A 13,836-nucleotide genomic window follows, 5' to 3' on the forward strand; every position below is an offset into this window, starting at 1 on the left:
TAGCGACTTGTGTTACCTAATTTTACAGGAAATAAAAGTGTTTCCAAATTAAAGTTTTCAATAAAAAAAAAACACATTTCAATTGTGAGTTAATATCTTAATTGTCTGTATGCCTTTGATGTTTACAAATAACAAAGTTTCCATGCATCTATTAACTGTAGGTAGGTACGTATGCCAGGTGAGATACACAGTGTAATCACTTGTCATAAGTTATGTCACTTTACGTATAAAGTAAATATTGGACAATTACAAATTACTTAGTAAAACTAAAAATACAATGTTGACATAACTTGACACAAGGTAGCAAAGATTGTGTCCATTTCAGTAACAAAACACCTTATTTGTGTACATTTTAATGGACATTGATGTAATCAGAATAGTTACTTCATTATTTGTGTCAAAAGGCGTTCCACATGAATGAACACACAAATAAAAGGTATAGAAGATGATCGGTTCAAATTATTTAGTCTTTTTAATCAATGGGTCTTTTTCGCACGTCAAGGAACTACTTCGTGGATAAATACTAAATGTCATTTATTAGAAGGGATTTAAAACTGTCAGTTGATGAACGTGAAGATTTAAATGCAGATAATAAGAGACTTAAACATTTGTTATAGTACGTCGTCTACTTTTGTGTGAAAATTATCAAAAATGTGGTTAAGAAAAATTAATTAGGAATATTTTGGAATATTGTTAGTATTTTATAAGAATAAAAATAGGTTGAAGTTTGTGTCACTCTCCTGGAATGGACAATCTTGCAACATGAAATGTGATATAGAAATCAGCGTCACTGCAGAGGAGGAAGAATACGATACTATAGAAATCCCTCAATGTTTACGTGAATCTACTGTGGAACCTAGGTCCAATGTTGTTAAACAAAATGAATTAGTTTGCCTTCCAGACAGATATGCAAATAAACTTAGAAAATCGAGCGAGAATAGCGAGATCACAAATCGACATTTTGGTAACGATTTGGTTTCGAGGGAGAAAGATTTAAGCACTGCTTTGAAATGGATTAAACAGGAAATTGTAAGTAAATTCAAATGGTCATATCTTCAATTTATCTTCGGTAGCCAAGGGTTATGATCCACTGTGGAGAGGAGGGGAGTGTATCGTAACCCTTGGCTAGTAAAGGTGATCATCAAGTATTTTGAGTAGAAAATGTTTTAATTCGTTGAGTTATCGGACTGTACTTCTTTAAAAGATAATTGTACCAGTACCGATTAATACGATGCAATTTTCATTCATATTTCTTCTTTTCAAGTATTTTGTAGAAATATTTTTCAGTATGAAAGATTGTATTTTTGAGTAGTAATTCAGCTATATTTTGTTCGTTGACAAATATTTGTACTTAATACACATTGTTGTGAGGGCTCAGCTACAAAAATCTATTAAAAATGCCACCTATGTTACTGCACTGGGATCAAATTTCCTCAACAACACTATGTTATAGGACTCAGTTTAGTACATCGATGATGCACATTACATTGCATAAGTTTAAAGAGATCGTTGGCTACAATGATAGCTTTGTGCTTTATTCATCGGTCGTACCTTGGTACAACTATCCGTACTGCTGGTATGCATGGCTGGAGAGTTCGAAGATTTTGTGATGAAAGGAAAGAGTTGAGTTTCAGACTGTTATATTGTTGATTGTTCTGAATAATATTTTCACTCTTCTTTATACAAATTAAAATAAAATCTGTTTAAACAATATAACGATGTAAGGTATGACAGTAACCCAACGACAAAAAATCGAGAGATCAGCACACAACATTCCACAACGGACGGTTACTAGTCTATGCTACAGAACGTCTGTAAATATCAAACTCTACAAAACTTATATTTAAGACCTTTAAGTTAAGAAGTACTTTCAAAGATATGTTTAAAAATAAATATTTCTATTCATTTTAATATCATTACATTGTACACCATGGGTAAGGTAATTTGTTTCCATTCTACATATAATAGAAATGACTTATTATAAGGACGGTGTGAATGAGATACAATTATACGGTCCATGAAGCAAATCAAACCTTTTTCAGTATGATATGATTTCTTGATTACACGTCCGTAACGTTCAGTGTTAACTTTGTAATATATATATATATATATCTTTATAAATGTAAGAGGGCCTATAGAAAAGAAATATTTTTAAAATTAAATTAAATGAACGAATTTTACTGCATCATCACATAAAAAATCTCTTCAGCAATGCTCGAGGCCAAAGTAATTACAAATAGCAAACCTTAACCAAGGCGTGACTATCTTGAAGTACTGAAAAGGGATAACAGTATGACCTAACACGGATAAGGAACCACAGCTTTAGTGATATATATTTGCTAGAATTGTAAGAATGGAATTAACACTTAAAAGAAAGACTATAGTAATCGTTTCATGAACTATATATTAATGCATGTATATTTTCTGTAAACATAATGATTTAGGACAGATACATTAAGATGTGTTAGTTAAACTAGGTTTTCGTGGTTCCCAACAACCCAGTCCGCCCCTTTTCCATCACCGGACCAACGAAGGATACAGAAAACATACAACTAAATAAAATTCAGTACAGGAAAGCATTAGTTGTATACTTATAGATAACAAAATCATCATCATAATATGACAATCTTATCACAATTCTTTATAAATATTGATGTATATAAACTCATCATAGTTTCCAGGACTAAATTTAGTATATACGCCAGACGTGCGTTCTTTATAAATATTGATATATCTTGTTGTACCTCCTGTTGAACAGATTATTATAAATTACGTTAATTAACATATTTTCTGTAATAGCAACTAAAAGACCGGGGCAATACATTTTGTTATTGCCAAACATTTTCATTTTGAAGTTAATGTATATTGATTAGTTAATGCGTATCAATAAGAAATACATCATTCTGATTGATATTAATTGGACGTGTTAGAAATCCGTCATTATCGGAATGTAACCCTTATAGATGTAATTTATTTCATATTTGTCATGTTCCTTCATTATAAACTATCATGATTCATTAATATGAATACAAATATTAGTAAATTATCTAAAAAAAATATGTTTTATAAGACGAGTGATTAAATCGAACTTCAAATTAGTCAGACCACCACGATATCAAACAAGTCTAGAAGTTTTAAACATATGAATTCTCTACCACGAACGAATAATTACAAATGCATTGTATTACATTTTAAAGGCTAACAAATTTTATGTCTCTATACTGTATACATGTGTATTTATAAAACTAAACATTCTGCGTAAAATTGAGAATCACTACCATAGCGTCACATTATTTATAGAATAGTAAATTATAACATTTAAAGTAAAATGTAAAGCCACGGCTAGCTATTATAATACGTAATACGTAATTACGTAAACTTAAATAAACTTAAATACCGATTATCTCGAAATAATTTAGAAAAACTATACTTAGTTTTTATTCGACCCATTTTTGAATATACCACGGAAGTGTGGGATAATTGTGGAATAGGCTACTCACATAAATTAGAAAATTTGCAATCAGAGGCCGCAAGAATAGTAACAGGTCTACCAATATTTACAAAAACTGAAACTTTATATTCTGAGGTTGGCTGGGAATCTCTTTTTGAAAGAAGAAGGAGAAGAAAATTACAGATGTTTTATAACATGAACCAAAAGCATGCACCAGAATATTTATGTAATCTTGTACCTCCTTGTGTACAAAGTACAACCAATTACCCGTTGCGAAATGGTCATGATATTATTGTTCCATTTTGTAGACTTTCCCTTACTACTGAATCGTTTATTCCCTCTACTATACGTGAATGGAATAAACTTGATCCAAAAATTCGCAGTGTCGACTCTATTTCTAAATTTAAGAAAGAATTAAAAAACGATAGTCTATTATGTAAAATTGAAACGTTTTATTTGTACGGCCCAAGGAAATTAAATATAATCTTAACGCAATTGCGATGTTCCGCTTCATTCTTAAACAATGACCTATTTAGAGCTAATATTATAGATGATCCTTCTTGCCATTGTGGGTCTGATATTGAGGATGTCTACCATTACTTCTTCGTTTGCCCAAAATACACATTATGTAGAAAAACCTTATTCCATAACCTTAACTGGCTATCTGAAAACTTTGTTTTAGATACAAAACTATTAATTTGCGGACACTTGGAACTTTCGAACGAACAAAATATTCAAATTTTCAAACATGATCAAAATTTCATAAAAAGGTCAAACAGATTTCTTATGCCTTGATAGAGCGTTATTATTACTGAGGCGGAACGTCATCATTGTCATCAATTCACAAGTCATCGTCACAGAATTATACGACTTTTCAAACTTTCTTTTTCTCTTTTTACTTTCTATCCTCTTTGTTCACCTATCAAAGCTAGTATTATATTGCATAAATTGTTTGTTTTATATGCATGTCCATTATATTATACTAGTATTGTAACTATATATTGTATTATGGAGAAGACTTCATAAGTATGATTTACTTGTGTCTAATCCATTTTGCTTCAATTCAGCAAATAAAATATGTTTAAACTAAAAACTAAACTATAATACTTCAAAACTTTAAAGTAACATTTTTACTTCTAGTTTGATATACAATTAAGTTGTCCTTTTAACCCCTAAATAAATTTCACGACATTATGGACATAAATCAAAATAATTTAGACAGACCCATTGAAAAGTGTAAATCCATCTAATCTAAATCTTCCTTAAATATTTGATTACGATAGTAAGTTATGAAAAAGTAAATCCATTGACAAACGGTGTTATAAGGGACAGGTTGACACAGATAAGATCATACAAAAGCGTGGTGTTATTTTCTTTGATTATAAAAGATCGTACTCAAAGATAAAATGTACAAATAAGTAACTGTAAACAAAAACAAACCAGTGCCCCCGATCAGATTGATCAAATTATTCCGCTCTAATAACAAGTCATTCTTCGTACAACACTGTTAACCTCAGGGCCAAATATAAAACCTTGCTAAGTATAATGTCAAATAAATACAATAACAATTTGTATATCTATTTGGTTAAATAAAAAACGTTTTGTGCAAATCGGAAATAACCCGTCACCAATTTTGTAGGAATTACTTGGCATGCATATTCAGTAATTCTAAATATTATTGTCAGTATGTAAAGCGTTATGTTTGGGTTTTTTGGGTTGTTTTTTTTTCAAACGAATTGAATAGAATGTGACTTTTTATCTGACGTGTATTTTTCACTTTTTGCAAAGTCTATGTACGCTCAGGATAGAAATAACGAAACAACCCATACAACTAAAGGTTACCAATGCTTCAACCTATAAATGTAAATGTATGAAACTCATAAATAGGCTCGGTTTTGATGCTTTTGATTGTGCCTTTTTATTGTGTCTGGGATATCATACCTCATGCATATATGTATTTCACCAAAACATGTTATTACTAAATATTTTATTATCTATATTCTATATAGCTGAGACATATGAGCTGATCTGATTTTATTCAGAATTCTCAAGTTTGTCACGGTTCATCTTTTTATAATGACAGTAGAAGAAGAATTATATTATTCAGTCAGAAATGGAAATATGATATGAAGTATTTAATATTAAAATGGCGTGTTGACTTTGTGAAAGTTATTTTAAGTATTTATTTGGCATTGATATCCGTATCATATAATAAATTTACGATGCAAAGTGTTAAATGTTAGAATATTGATGTAAATATTCGTCTGTAAGAATAGGTTACGTAAAACGAAACGAGGTGTTTTTATTCTGTATCTAACTTGAAGAACAATACAGTTAGCATATCATGTCGAATTTCACACGATCTAAGACTGACATCAGCATTAATGGACTTTTTTAATTCAATAAATCGCCAGACAAAATAAAATGGTCATACATTAAGTTTCGTTATTGTAATAGTTGAAGTACTCTTAAAAACTATTTAAAGTAAGTTAAAATATATGTTGAGACGTTACTTCAAGTACTGACTTATTAGCTCCATAGAAAACTTCGAGTGTTCTTTTATATTTTATTTGAAAGCAATATATAAGTACCTTGATTTTCTATTGAAAAACAATTAAATATGTAAGAATCAATATTTGCCTCAATTTGTAATATTTCGTCATTTTGTCCGTCAGCAAAGAACTCAGATAAAGGATCAAGACCGACCACTTATGTTTTCTCTCTCTGTTTAGACTTCAGCTTCAGACGAAAAAAAAAGATTGAAAATTAATGCTTCTTTTTTTATTTTTCAGCTTCAGATGAAGGAACAAGACCGGTCCCTCATGAAACAATTTATAGACCTTCGCTCAACAATTGTGCAATTAAGATGTATGTACGAATTTCAAAGTTCTAACTCCGACATTAGTAGTTTAAGTGGTAGTAACTATTCACTGGACGAATCTTACAGACATTCACCGCCACTAAGACACGGACTTAATGGACACTTAGAGGTAGAAGGAACAGAATTCCGTGCCCGGACTTCATCATTGCTTACACCAAGACGGTCAAATATTACTCATTTCAAATGGAGAAGTAATGAATATATCTGATGCTGTCTTTTATCAATTATTTCTTCCTGTTTTGTTATTGTTTTTGCACTTGAAATATAAAAAAAAGAAGATGTGGTATGATTGCCAATGAGACAACTCTCCACAAGAGACCAAAATGACACACAAATTAACAAAAAACACATCTGCAAAATGTTTTTATTAACACTTATTATCAGGTTCTGTAAAGAAGCATTAGACGTGAAATTTCATTAGTACTTATTGGTGAAATATTTACTTCCAAGTTCGACTCCGTGCGTGAAAACGTCCAGTATCGTGCTTTATTTAATTTTGAAGGTACGTTTTATCAAAATCAACTTAAGCATTTATTTGCATTTCAATCTTAAAAATTGAATTATTAACAAGACACATTCAAGGGAGGCCACTCGAAGCCCTTGGTGGTGATTCTCGTTAATAAAACTGTCGCAGTAAATAAAAACTGATTTAAAATATGAGAACAGTTTCATAGCAATAAAACAGTTTAAACTTCACATACGATCAAACTTATAAATTGCGTCGCTAACATGTATCGGTATATGTGCATCTTGAAAAAAATCACACTCGAAACAAATTGTATCCACTAAAACAGTATCCATGACAAAATTCTGTTTTTTCTGGGTTTAGATTCTTGCTAAAAACACAAAAAGGTAAAATAATCGCAATATAAGGGCAGTAACTCCTACAGAAAGTCTACTAACGATTGTAACAAAATTGGTCTTTATAGAAAATTTTCGGCATTGAATATATGATAATAACTCCTATAATGAGTCGTATGACAGTTTTGATTAAATGGTAGATTTCAACATCTCTAAATGCTGCTCTGTCCGATTTTTTCTCTTTTGATTTAGAGCGGTTTTCAAAATAATAGATAGAACTTGCATTTTACTCCTGTTTTCCATTTTGTGCCACGTCATCCAAGTTTAACTTTGACCATGTAGTTTCAGTGGAGAAGATTTTTGTAAAAGTGAACGAACGACGACGTATGATTACGTCAAGTGATGAGAAAAGCTCACTTGGACCATTGGGTTAGATGTGATAAGAAAAAAATGATTGCCGTAATCATTTCCTTAATATTAAATCATTATAGTTAAAAACATTCACAACTAATCTAAACCAATTTAAACACCATCTTCCATCCACATTTATTTGATCAAAAAATGTAGCAGTGGCAGGATGTATAAGTACAGAGCCACGTCATATGTAATAAAGTAACACTATAAATTTCGACGGTATAATCATGATTTGGAATCATTTCATAAAATTAGATTTTGAAAGTCCATGTTACTTTAATAAAGTAATTTTCATATTTTTGGGTTCAGAGTTCAAAGATAAGAGTATCTTACATCACCCTTGACTCATCAGCCTTCTTTCATTTTGATGTCTTTTAAATTTTTATTTACTTTGATTCCCGAATCTGAATATTTTTGGATCATCTTGGTAGGTTGTTTTGTTTTCTCGAAATATTCGTAGTAAAACCCTTTGTATTGCTCACTAGTTCGTTTCGAACAAAAACTCGTATAGTTTTACATCCGATGATTATTTGTCGCGAGTCACCTATTCGTAAGATTTTAAAACACGTGTCGTGGTGCAACTGATGGTTATTTTAGAAACATGGAGATAAGTAAAATAAATGCAACAAAAATTGTCTAAACAAAAGATATGTCTGGTATATCACATTATACGCGATATATGTCAAGTTTTGTATTGTCAACGAGGACACAGCTTTATGCTAGCTATATTACAGTATCAAGTTCATTACAATTATTATAAAACTAAAAACTCTGAAACTCTATAGATATGTTAACCATATAAAATACAATTAAATGCTAATGGCTTGTTACTGTACTGCATACATATTGGGAACGCTCACAAACGGGAAATTGAAATGATCTGTTTTGTTTTACAGTCTAGTTAAGTTCACGATAGCCACTCACTGTCAACATCTAGATGTGAGTAAAAACAAGAAGCAGACTAACTATCTGCAGTATATAATTTTACACTTCTGTTGTGTTGCAGCATCCCAGCGGAACCAGCATGTGGAGTATATGTGTCTCAATTGATACGTTATTCTAGAACTAGCTCAAAGTACGTTGATTTTGTTGAACGAAGAATACTGCTTTCTCAAAAGTTGCTAAGACAGGGCTATGAATCAATCAAATTAAGTCACCATTCAAGAAATTTTACGGTCGCCACAATGAGCTGATTGGCCATTATGACAAAAGTGTGTCAGAAATCCTATCTGATATTCTTCCTCAGTCATAATAACCTTGCATCATTACCGAACTGAACAAAGAAATAACAAGACGGGTGCCATATACGGTGCAGGAAATGCTTACCCTCCCGGAGCACTGATTTCACTCCCGGTTTTTAGTGAAGTTCGTGTTGTTTCTTATTTATTAGTTGTAAATGTTGATGTAAATGTCTTTTGATTTTATGAGTCTTTGTTTACTCATTGGTTTTGATTGTTATTGTCTTTCAATTTTAACAAGATAGATACGATTGAAATAGTAACCAAACTTTGACCTAAAGAAGAAAAATTGTATTCGAGCGGACCAATAAAGTTCTTCACAACATATGTTATGAAATAAGTCATTGATTAAACGGTTATTTTGCTGTAAAACTTTAAGTTTTGTGTACAATTGTAGACATGACAAAATCAATGATCTTGTTTAATAAATGTGTGGATGGGGCTTAGAGATGTAAAGTAATAATAACAACAAACAGAGATTTATTACAACAAGGAAACATAACAATGTAAATTATCACATACATCAGCGAGACGTCAGAAAGCAGTTCATATGAATTGTGGTAAAATATGTTAAAATAAATCTTGTGAAAAATGACTTGATATGTTAACAAGTACAAAGAAGGCACATATAAATTAAAAATATCTGTACACATTTTTCAAAATATTTTGTTTAACAATAATGAAAAACGAAACATTATTTTGGAAAAGTTTTAAAGAAGGTAAGCTTTATTAAATAAAAGGTGTTTTTCTTAATATATTTATCCTTCAGGTTGCTGAAACGACATACCGTGCATTTTTTCACAAGTTGACGTATACAAGATACATAATGAAGCAAGGCACACATCATTTGTGTTTTACATTGGAATAGATTTTTAGATGAAATCTTTGAAACCTTTAGATGTTTAAATGGATGTCTTTTAGACGGACTATTGGCTTACACAGGGTAAACCATTGTGACACATACCGACACTAGAATATATCACATAAAGCTTATTATTCATCATGTCTTAGAACTAGGTTTTAACAAAAAATCGTATCAAGGTTATAAAATAGCATAACGGAATGTTTTGTAAAAGAACATGATTTTAATCACACTAAGCTACATGAAGCAATCACGAAAATGTTAGTAAAACGTTTAACAAAATAAAAAAAATGAAAAAATGTAATGATGATACTATATATAAAATAAGAAGATGTGATATGATTGCAATGAAACTCTCTATCAGAGACTATAGCTAACCGGACGACATCGTAAAGGTCCCGACAAATGTTAAACAATTAAATTGAGATGACCAACAGTGTAATTGTATGTACAAAACAATAAACGAAAAACAAATATGATATACAGCAACAAACGACATCCCATTGAATTACAGGCTCCTAACTTGAGACAGGCACATTTAGAATGTGGTGGGGGTTTAACATATTAACTGATGCTAAACAATCCCAATAACATGGTACAGAAGTGTAACAGTACATAATAACAATAACTTATCAACATCAGTTGAAAGGGGTCTCATAAGCACATAAAAACCCTGACAAAACATAAAAGTCAAAGATCTGAGAGTACTAACAGTTACTGAAAGCTAGTTCAAAGCCAAAACCAACGAATAGAAAATAAATAAATGTAACCTATTTATGACGAATTCTTTCATCCCGGTATCTTTAAACCATGTTGTCTTAAAATATCTTTAATGTAAGACAATCCATTTTTTTTTTTTTTTTTTTTTTTTTTTGGTATCTTCAATCCATTGTTTTTAATGTTGGGGTGATGATGATGAAGAAGAGTGCACTGTAATTAATGTGTATTTGTTTCAAAATTAGACCAATACGTAAGACTTAAGTTGAATCTCAAACCCTGTCAAACTGATGATGAGTTTCGCCTATTTTTAGTTCATTTATAGAAAATGTATACGCTTTGACTGAACGTAAACAATAAGATAATTCCTTACTAATTAAGAACCCTTTTTTAAAACAAAATCTTCACAATAAAGCACATGAAATCCTACAATTTTCATAGATCGAAATCTCTTTACAATGTTATAAATTGTGTTTAAGTCACTCAGAGTATAGGTAAAACAACATAAGTACATTTTATGATTCATTTGATGTTAACCTGTCAACATTAAGTACTACAGCTTTAACAATCTGCATTATTGTCTCTTTTCTCTGAAGATATCTGCTTCCATTTAGATACAACCATACTCTGTTTAACATTTTTCTGAAGCTTTGCAGATTTCCATTTATTATTCTTACAAGCGGCCTTACACTGGAGTTCATCTTTGGTCATGACTTCTCCTTCATCCATTTGATCTTCTTCTGTCTTTATTTCCATCTTTTGAACTATCAAACGAAGCAAGTCATGGTTCTTTTCAACAAAACTTGTCAGCTGTTTAATTCTATAATATATATTATATATTTTATTGCATAATATTAATGAACATTTACAAATATATCAAATATTATAGTCAAGATATGTATTTCCTTTGTTTAAACCTCAAAATGGAATTTATTCTCTCTCTCTCTCTCTCTCTCTCTCTCTCTCTCTCTCTTTAAATATAACTGGAAACTTATTGTGCCTTCGACAACACCTGTCTCTCACTCTTAAATATAATGTCTCTCTCTCTCTCTCTCTCTCTCTCTCTCTCTCTCTCTCTCTCTCTCTCTCTCTCTCTCTCTCTCTCTCTCTCTCTCTCTCTCTCTCAAATATAACGAAACATATTGTATCTATGGCAACATCTATCTCTCTCTCTTTGATAGTTCAATGTCAACTTACTTAGCTTTTTGTTTCATGAGTTCCATAGCCAGCTCGGCATTTTCTTTTGGTAGTCTTGATGGGTCATCGTATGCATTTTGCCAGGTCATCTTAGACCAAAGCTGAAAGGAAACCATTATGAAAATGTATAAACCCAAATGTGAACACTATATACTGGTTTGATAGTACAATAGAAACAGACTATCATGACCAGACAAAGAGGACGAAAAGACAATAAACTATAACTGCAGTATACTGCTGTTGCCTTGATATAACACAAATTACTACACATTTTAGATTGGTCTTGAAGTTTTAGAAGTTCCTGCTTACACAGTTATTTCGTATTGTATTTCTTTTAGACAATCAATTCAAACATAAAAAATCGCACCTGCTTTATCTCAAAAAGATGAATGTACTACTATATGATTTTTTGGGTTCACTGTTTTAGCATGTGAAACATGTTTTAAGAAAACATTGACGATTTACGGTAAATGCTATGGACATCATATACTGTAATATGACGGCAACAAGCAGTTTCTTTTGAAGTATATAAGAATATGAAATGTACATTGTATATGAAGGAAAAACGTCTAAATTGGAATGAATAAAAGGTAGTTTATCATAAAGAGTCGACTGTAATTTCTTTATTAAAGCTAGATAACTCTTGGTGCACCCAAAATCAGAAACAATTAATAAAGCTTTCCACATCGAAGATGAACAATTAAAAATATCCTTAAATTTGGTTTGATGCGAAGAATGATTTTAATGCTTACACTGATATCATGCTCGTCCTGCAGCTGGGATACACTCTAATGTTCACTTTGTCCACTCGCTCTAATAGTTTCTGAGGTAATCGTCTCTCGAAGTCGGTATGGAGCTCAACCTTTGTAGGTAAAATAAAAATTATATGTTTTAATCTGTTAAATCAATTGCAAATAGTAATAAATTTGTAATAGTCCAAATAGAATTGCAATTCAGTGGTTTGTATTTTTCTTTAAGGGATACTTGTCGTTTCTTTATTTGTTCTAAATCCTTTGATTTTGATTCGTTTGAACAGTTTCACATATTTGTTATGTCTCGGCCGCCTTAAATAGCTGACTAGTTTACTGTATTGAAGAGGACGAAAGATACCAAAGGGACAGTCAAACTCATAAATCGAAAATAAACTGACAACGCCATGGCTAAAATGAAAAAGACAAACAGAAAAACAATAGTACACATGACACAACATAGAAAACTAAAGAATAAACAACACGAACCCCACCAAAAACTAGGGGTGATCTCAGGTGCTCCGGGAGGGTAAGCATATCCTGCTCCACATATGGCACCCGTCGTGTTGCTTATGTGATAAAAAATCCGGTAAATAGTCTAATTCGGTAGGTCACATTCATGAAAGGTAAGGGGATTGTAGTTAAGACGTAAATAACATATCCGATATAATTTGTGAAACGTTATTCCATCAAGGTCAACCAACTCGTGATGGCGTCCGTAAAATTTTCGAAGGATGATCTCAACTTCCCCATTTGGAACTCTTTGTTTAATAGCTTCCTTGTGAGCAGCAACCCTCTATCAAGAAAATCATGATAGGAAATGCAAGCACGGGAATATCGTATCAATTGGAAGATATATACTCCGTATGCAGGTGCTGCTGAATGTTGCTACTTAGAAATGGAAAGTTCACAATTGGAAAGCTGAAATCATCTCTTTTGTCGTAAAGTTTTGTTTTCAACAAACCCTCATTGTCAATTTCTAGATGTAAATCAAGATATGAGGCCGACTTAACTGTATCTGTAGTATCCTTTGTCTCTAGTTCGATGGGATAGATGCGTTCCACATAGTCACCAAATTTTGAATTATTTAGTGAAAGAACATCATCTATATAGCGGAAAGTAGGTTAAAGGATATCGCTAAATTCTTATCTTTCTTCCTAAGAAGTTCCTGCATGAAGTCAGCCTCATAATAAAAAAGAAACAAGTCGGCAAGTAGAGGGGCACAATTTGTTCCCATTGGAATGCCGACAGTCTGTTGAAAAACACGTCCTCCGAACGTAACAAATATGTTGTCAATCAAGAAATCAAGCATCTTGATAATATCAGTTTCAGAGAATTTTTTGTTTGAATCAGAGTGATCCTTTACAAAGTAGAATTTATCCCTCCCCAAGACAAGATACTTGTATCTACGTTGGCCATTCTTTTTTATGAAGCAAAGCAATACCAACTCTTTCAATTTGTCTTTTAGTTTAGAATGTGGAATACTTGTTTAAAGAGTAGAAAAGTATAGGTTATGTATATTGTTC

At 31.6% G+C, this 13,836-nt stretch overlaps 2 protein-coding genes across 2 annotated transcripts in view; one reads left to right on the forward strand and one right to left on the reverse strand.

Annotated features, from left to right (window-relative positions):
* The first annotated feature begins 258 nt into the window (after positions 1-258).
* LOC139505294 (uncharacterized) lies at positions 259-6,569 on the forward strand. The gene is made up of 2 exons (XM_071294994.1): positions 259-1,029; positions 6,244-6,569. Exons 1-2 carry the CDS (start codon positions 763-765, stop codon positions 6,538-6,540), a joined length of 564 nt encoding a protein of 187 aa, XP_071151095.1. The 5' UTR covers positions 259-762; the 3' UTR covers positions 6,541-6,569.
* Positions 6,570-9,538: 2,969 nt separating this feature from the next.
* Positions 9,539-13,836, reverse strand: part of LOC139505659 (transient receptor potential cation channel subfamily A member 1-like) — a gene marked incomplete in the record, with an annotated part of 42,953 nt that continues 38,655 nt past the window's right edge. Inside the window, 2 exon segments of the mRNA XM_071295177.1 lie at positions 9,539-11,184; positions 11,562-11,662. Coding sequence (XP_071151278.1) covers positions 10,926-11,184; positions 11,562-11,662 — 360 coding nt within the window.

The sequence above is a fragment of the Mytilus edulis genome, chromosome 1 (genome assembly GCF_963676685.1).
Source record: "Mytilus edulis chromosome 1, xbMytEdul2.2, whole genome shotgun sequence".
NCBI lineage: Eukaryota > Metazoa > Mollusca > Bivalvia > Mytilida > Mytilidae > Mytilus > Mytilus edulis.

Coding starts and splice junctions, on each gene's coding strand:
- LOC139505294 (XM_071294994.1), top strand. CDS start 763: ATGAAATGTGATATAGAAATCAGCGTCACTGCAGAGGAGGAAGAATAC. Junction 1,030..6,243: donor AATGGATTAAACAGGAAATT/GTAAGTAAATTC, acceptor TTTATTTTTCAG/CTTCAGATGAAGGAACAAGA.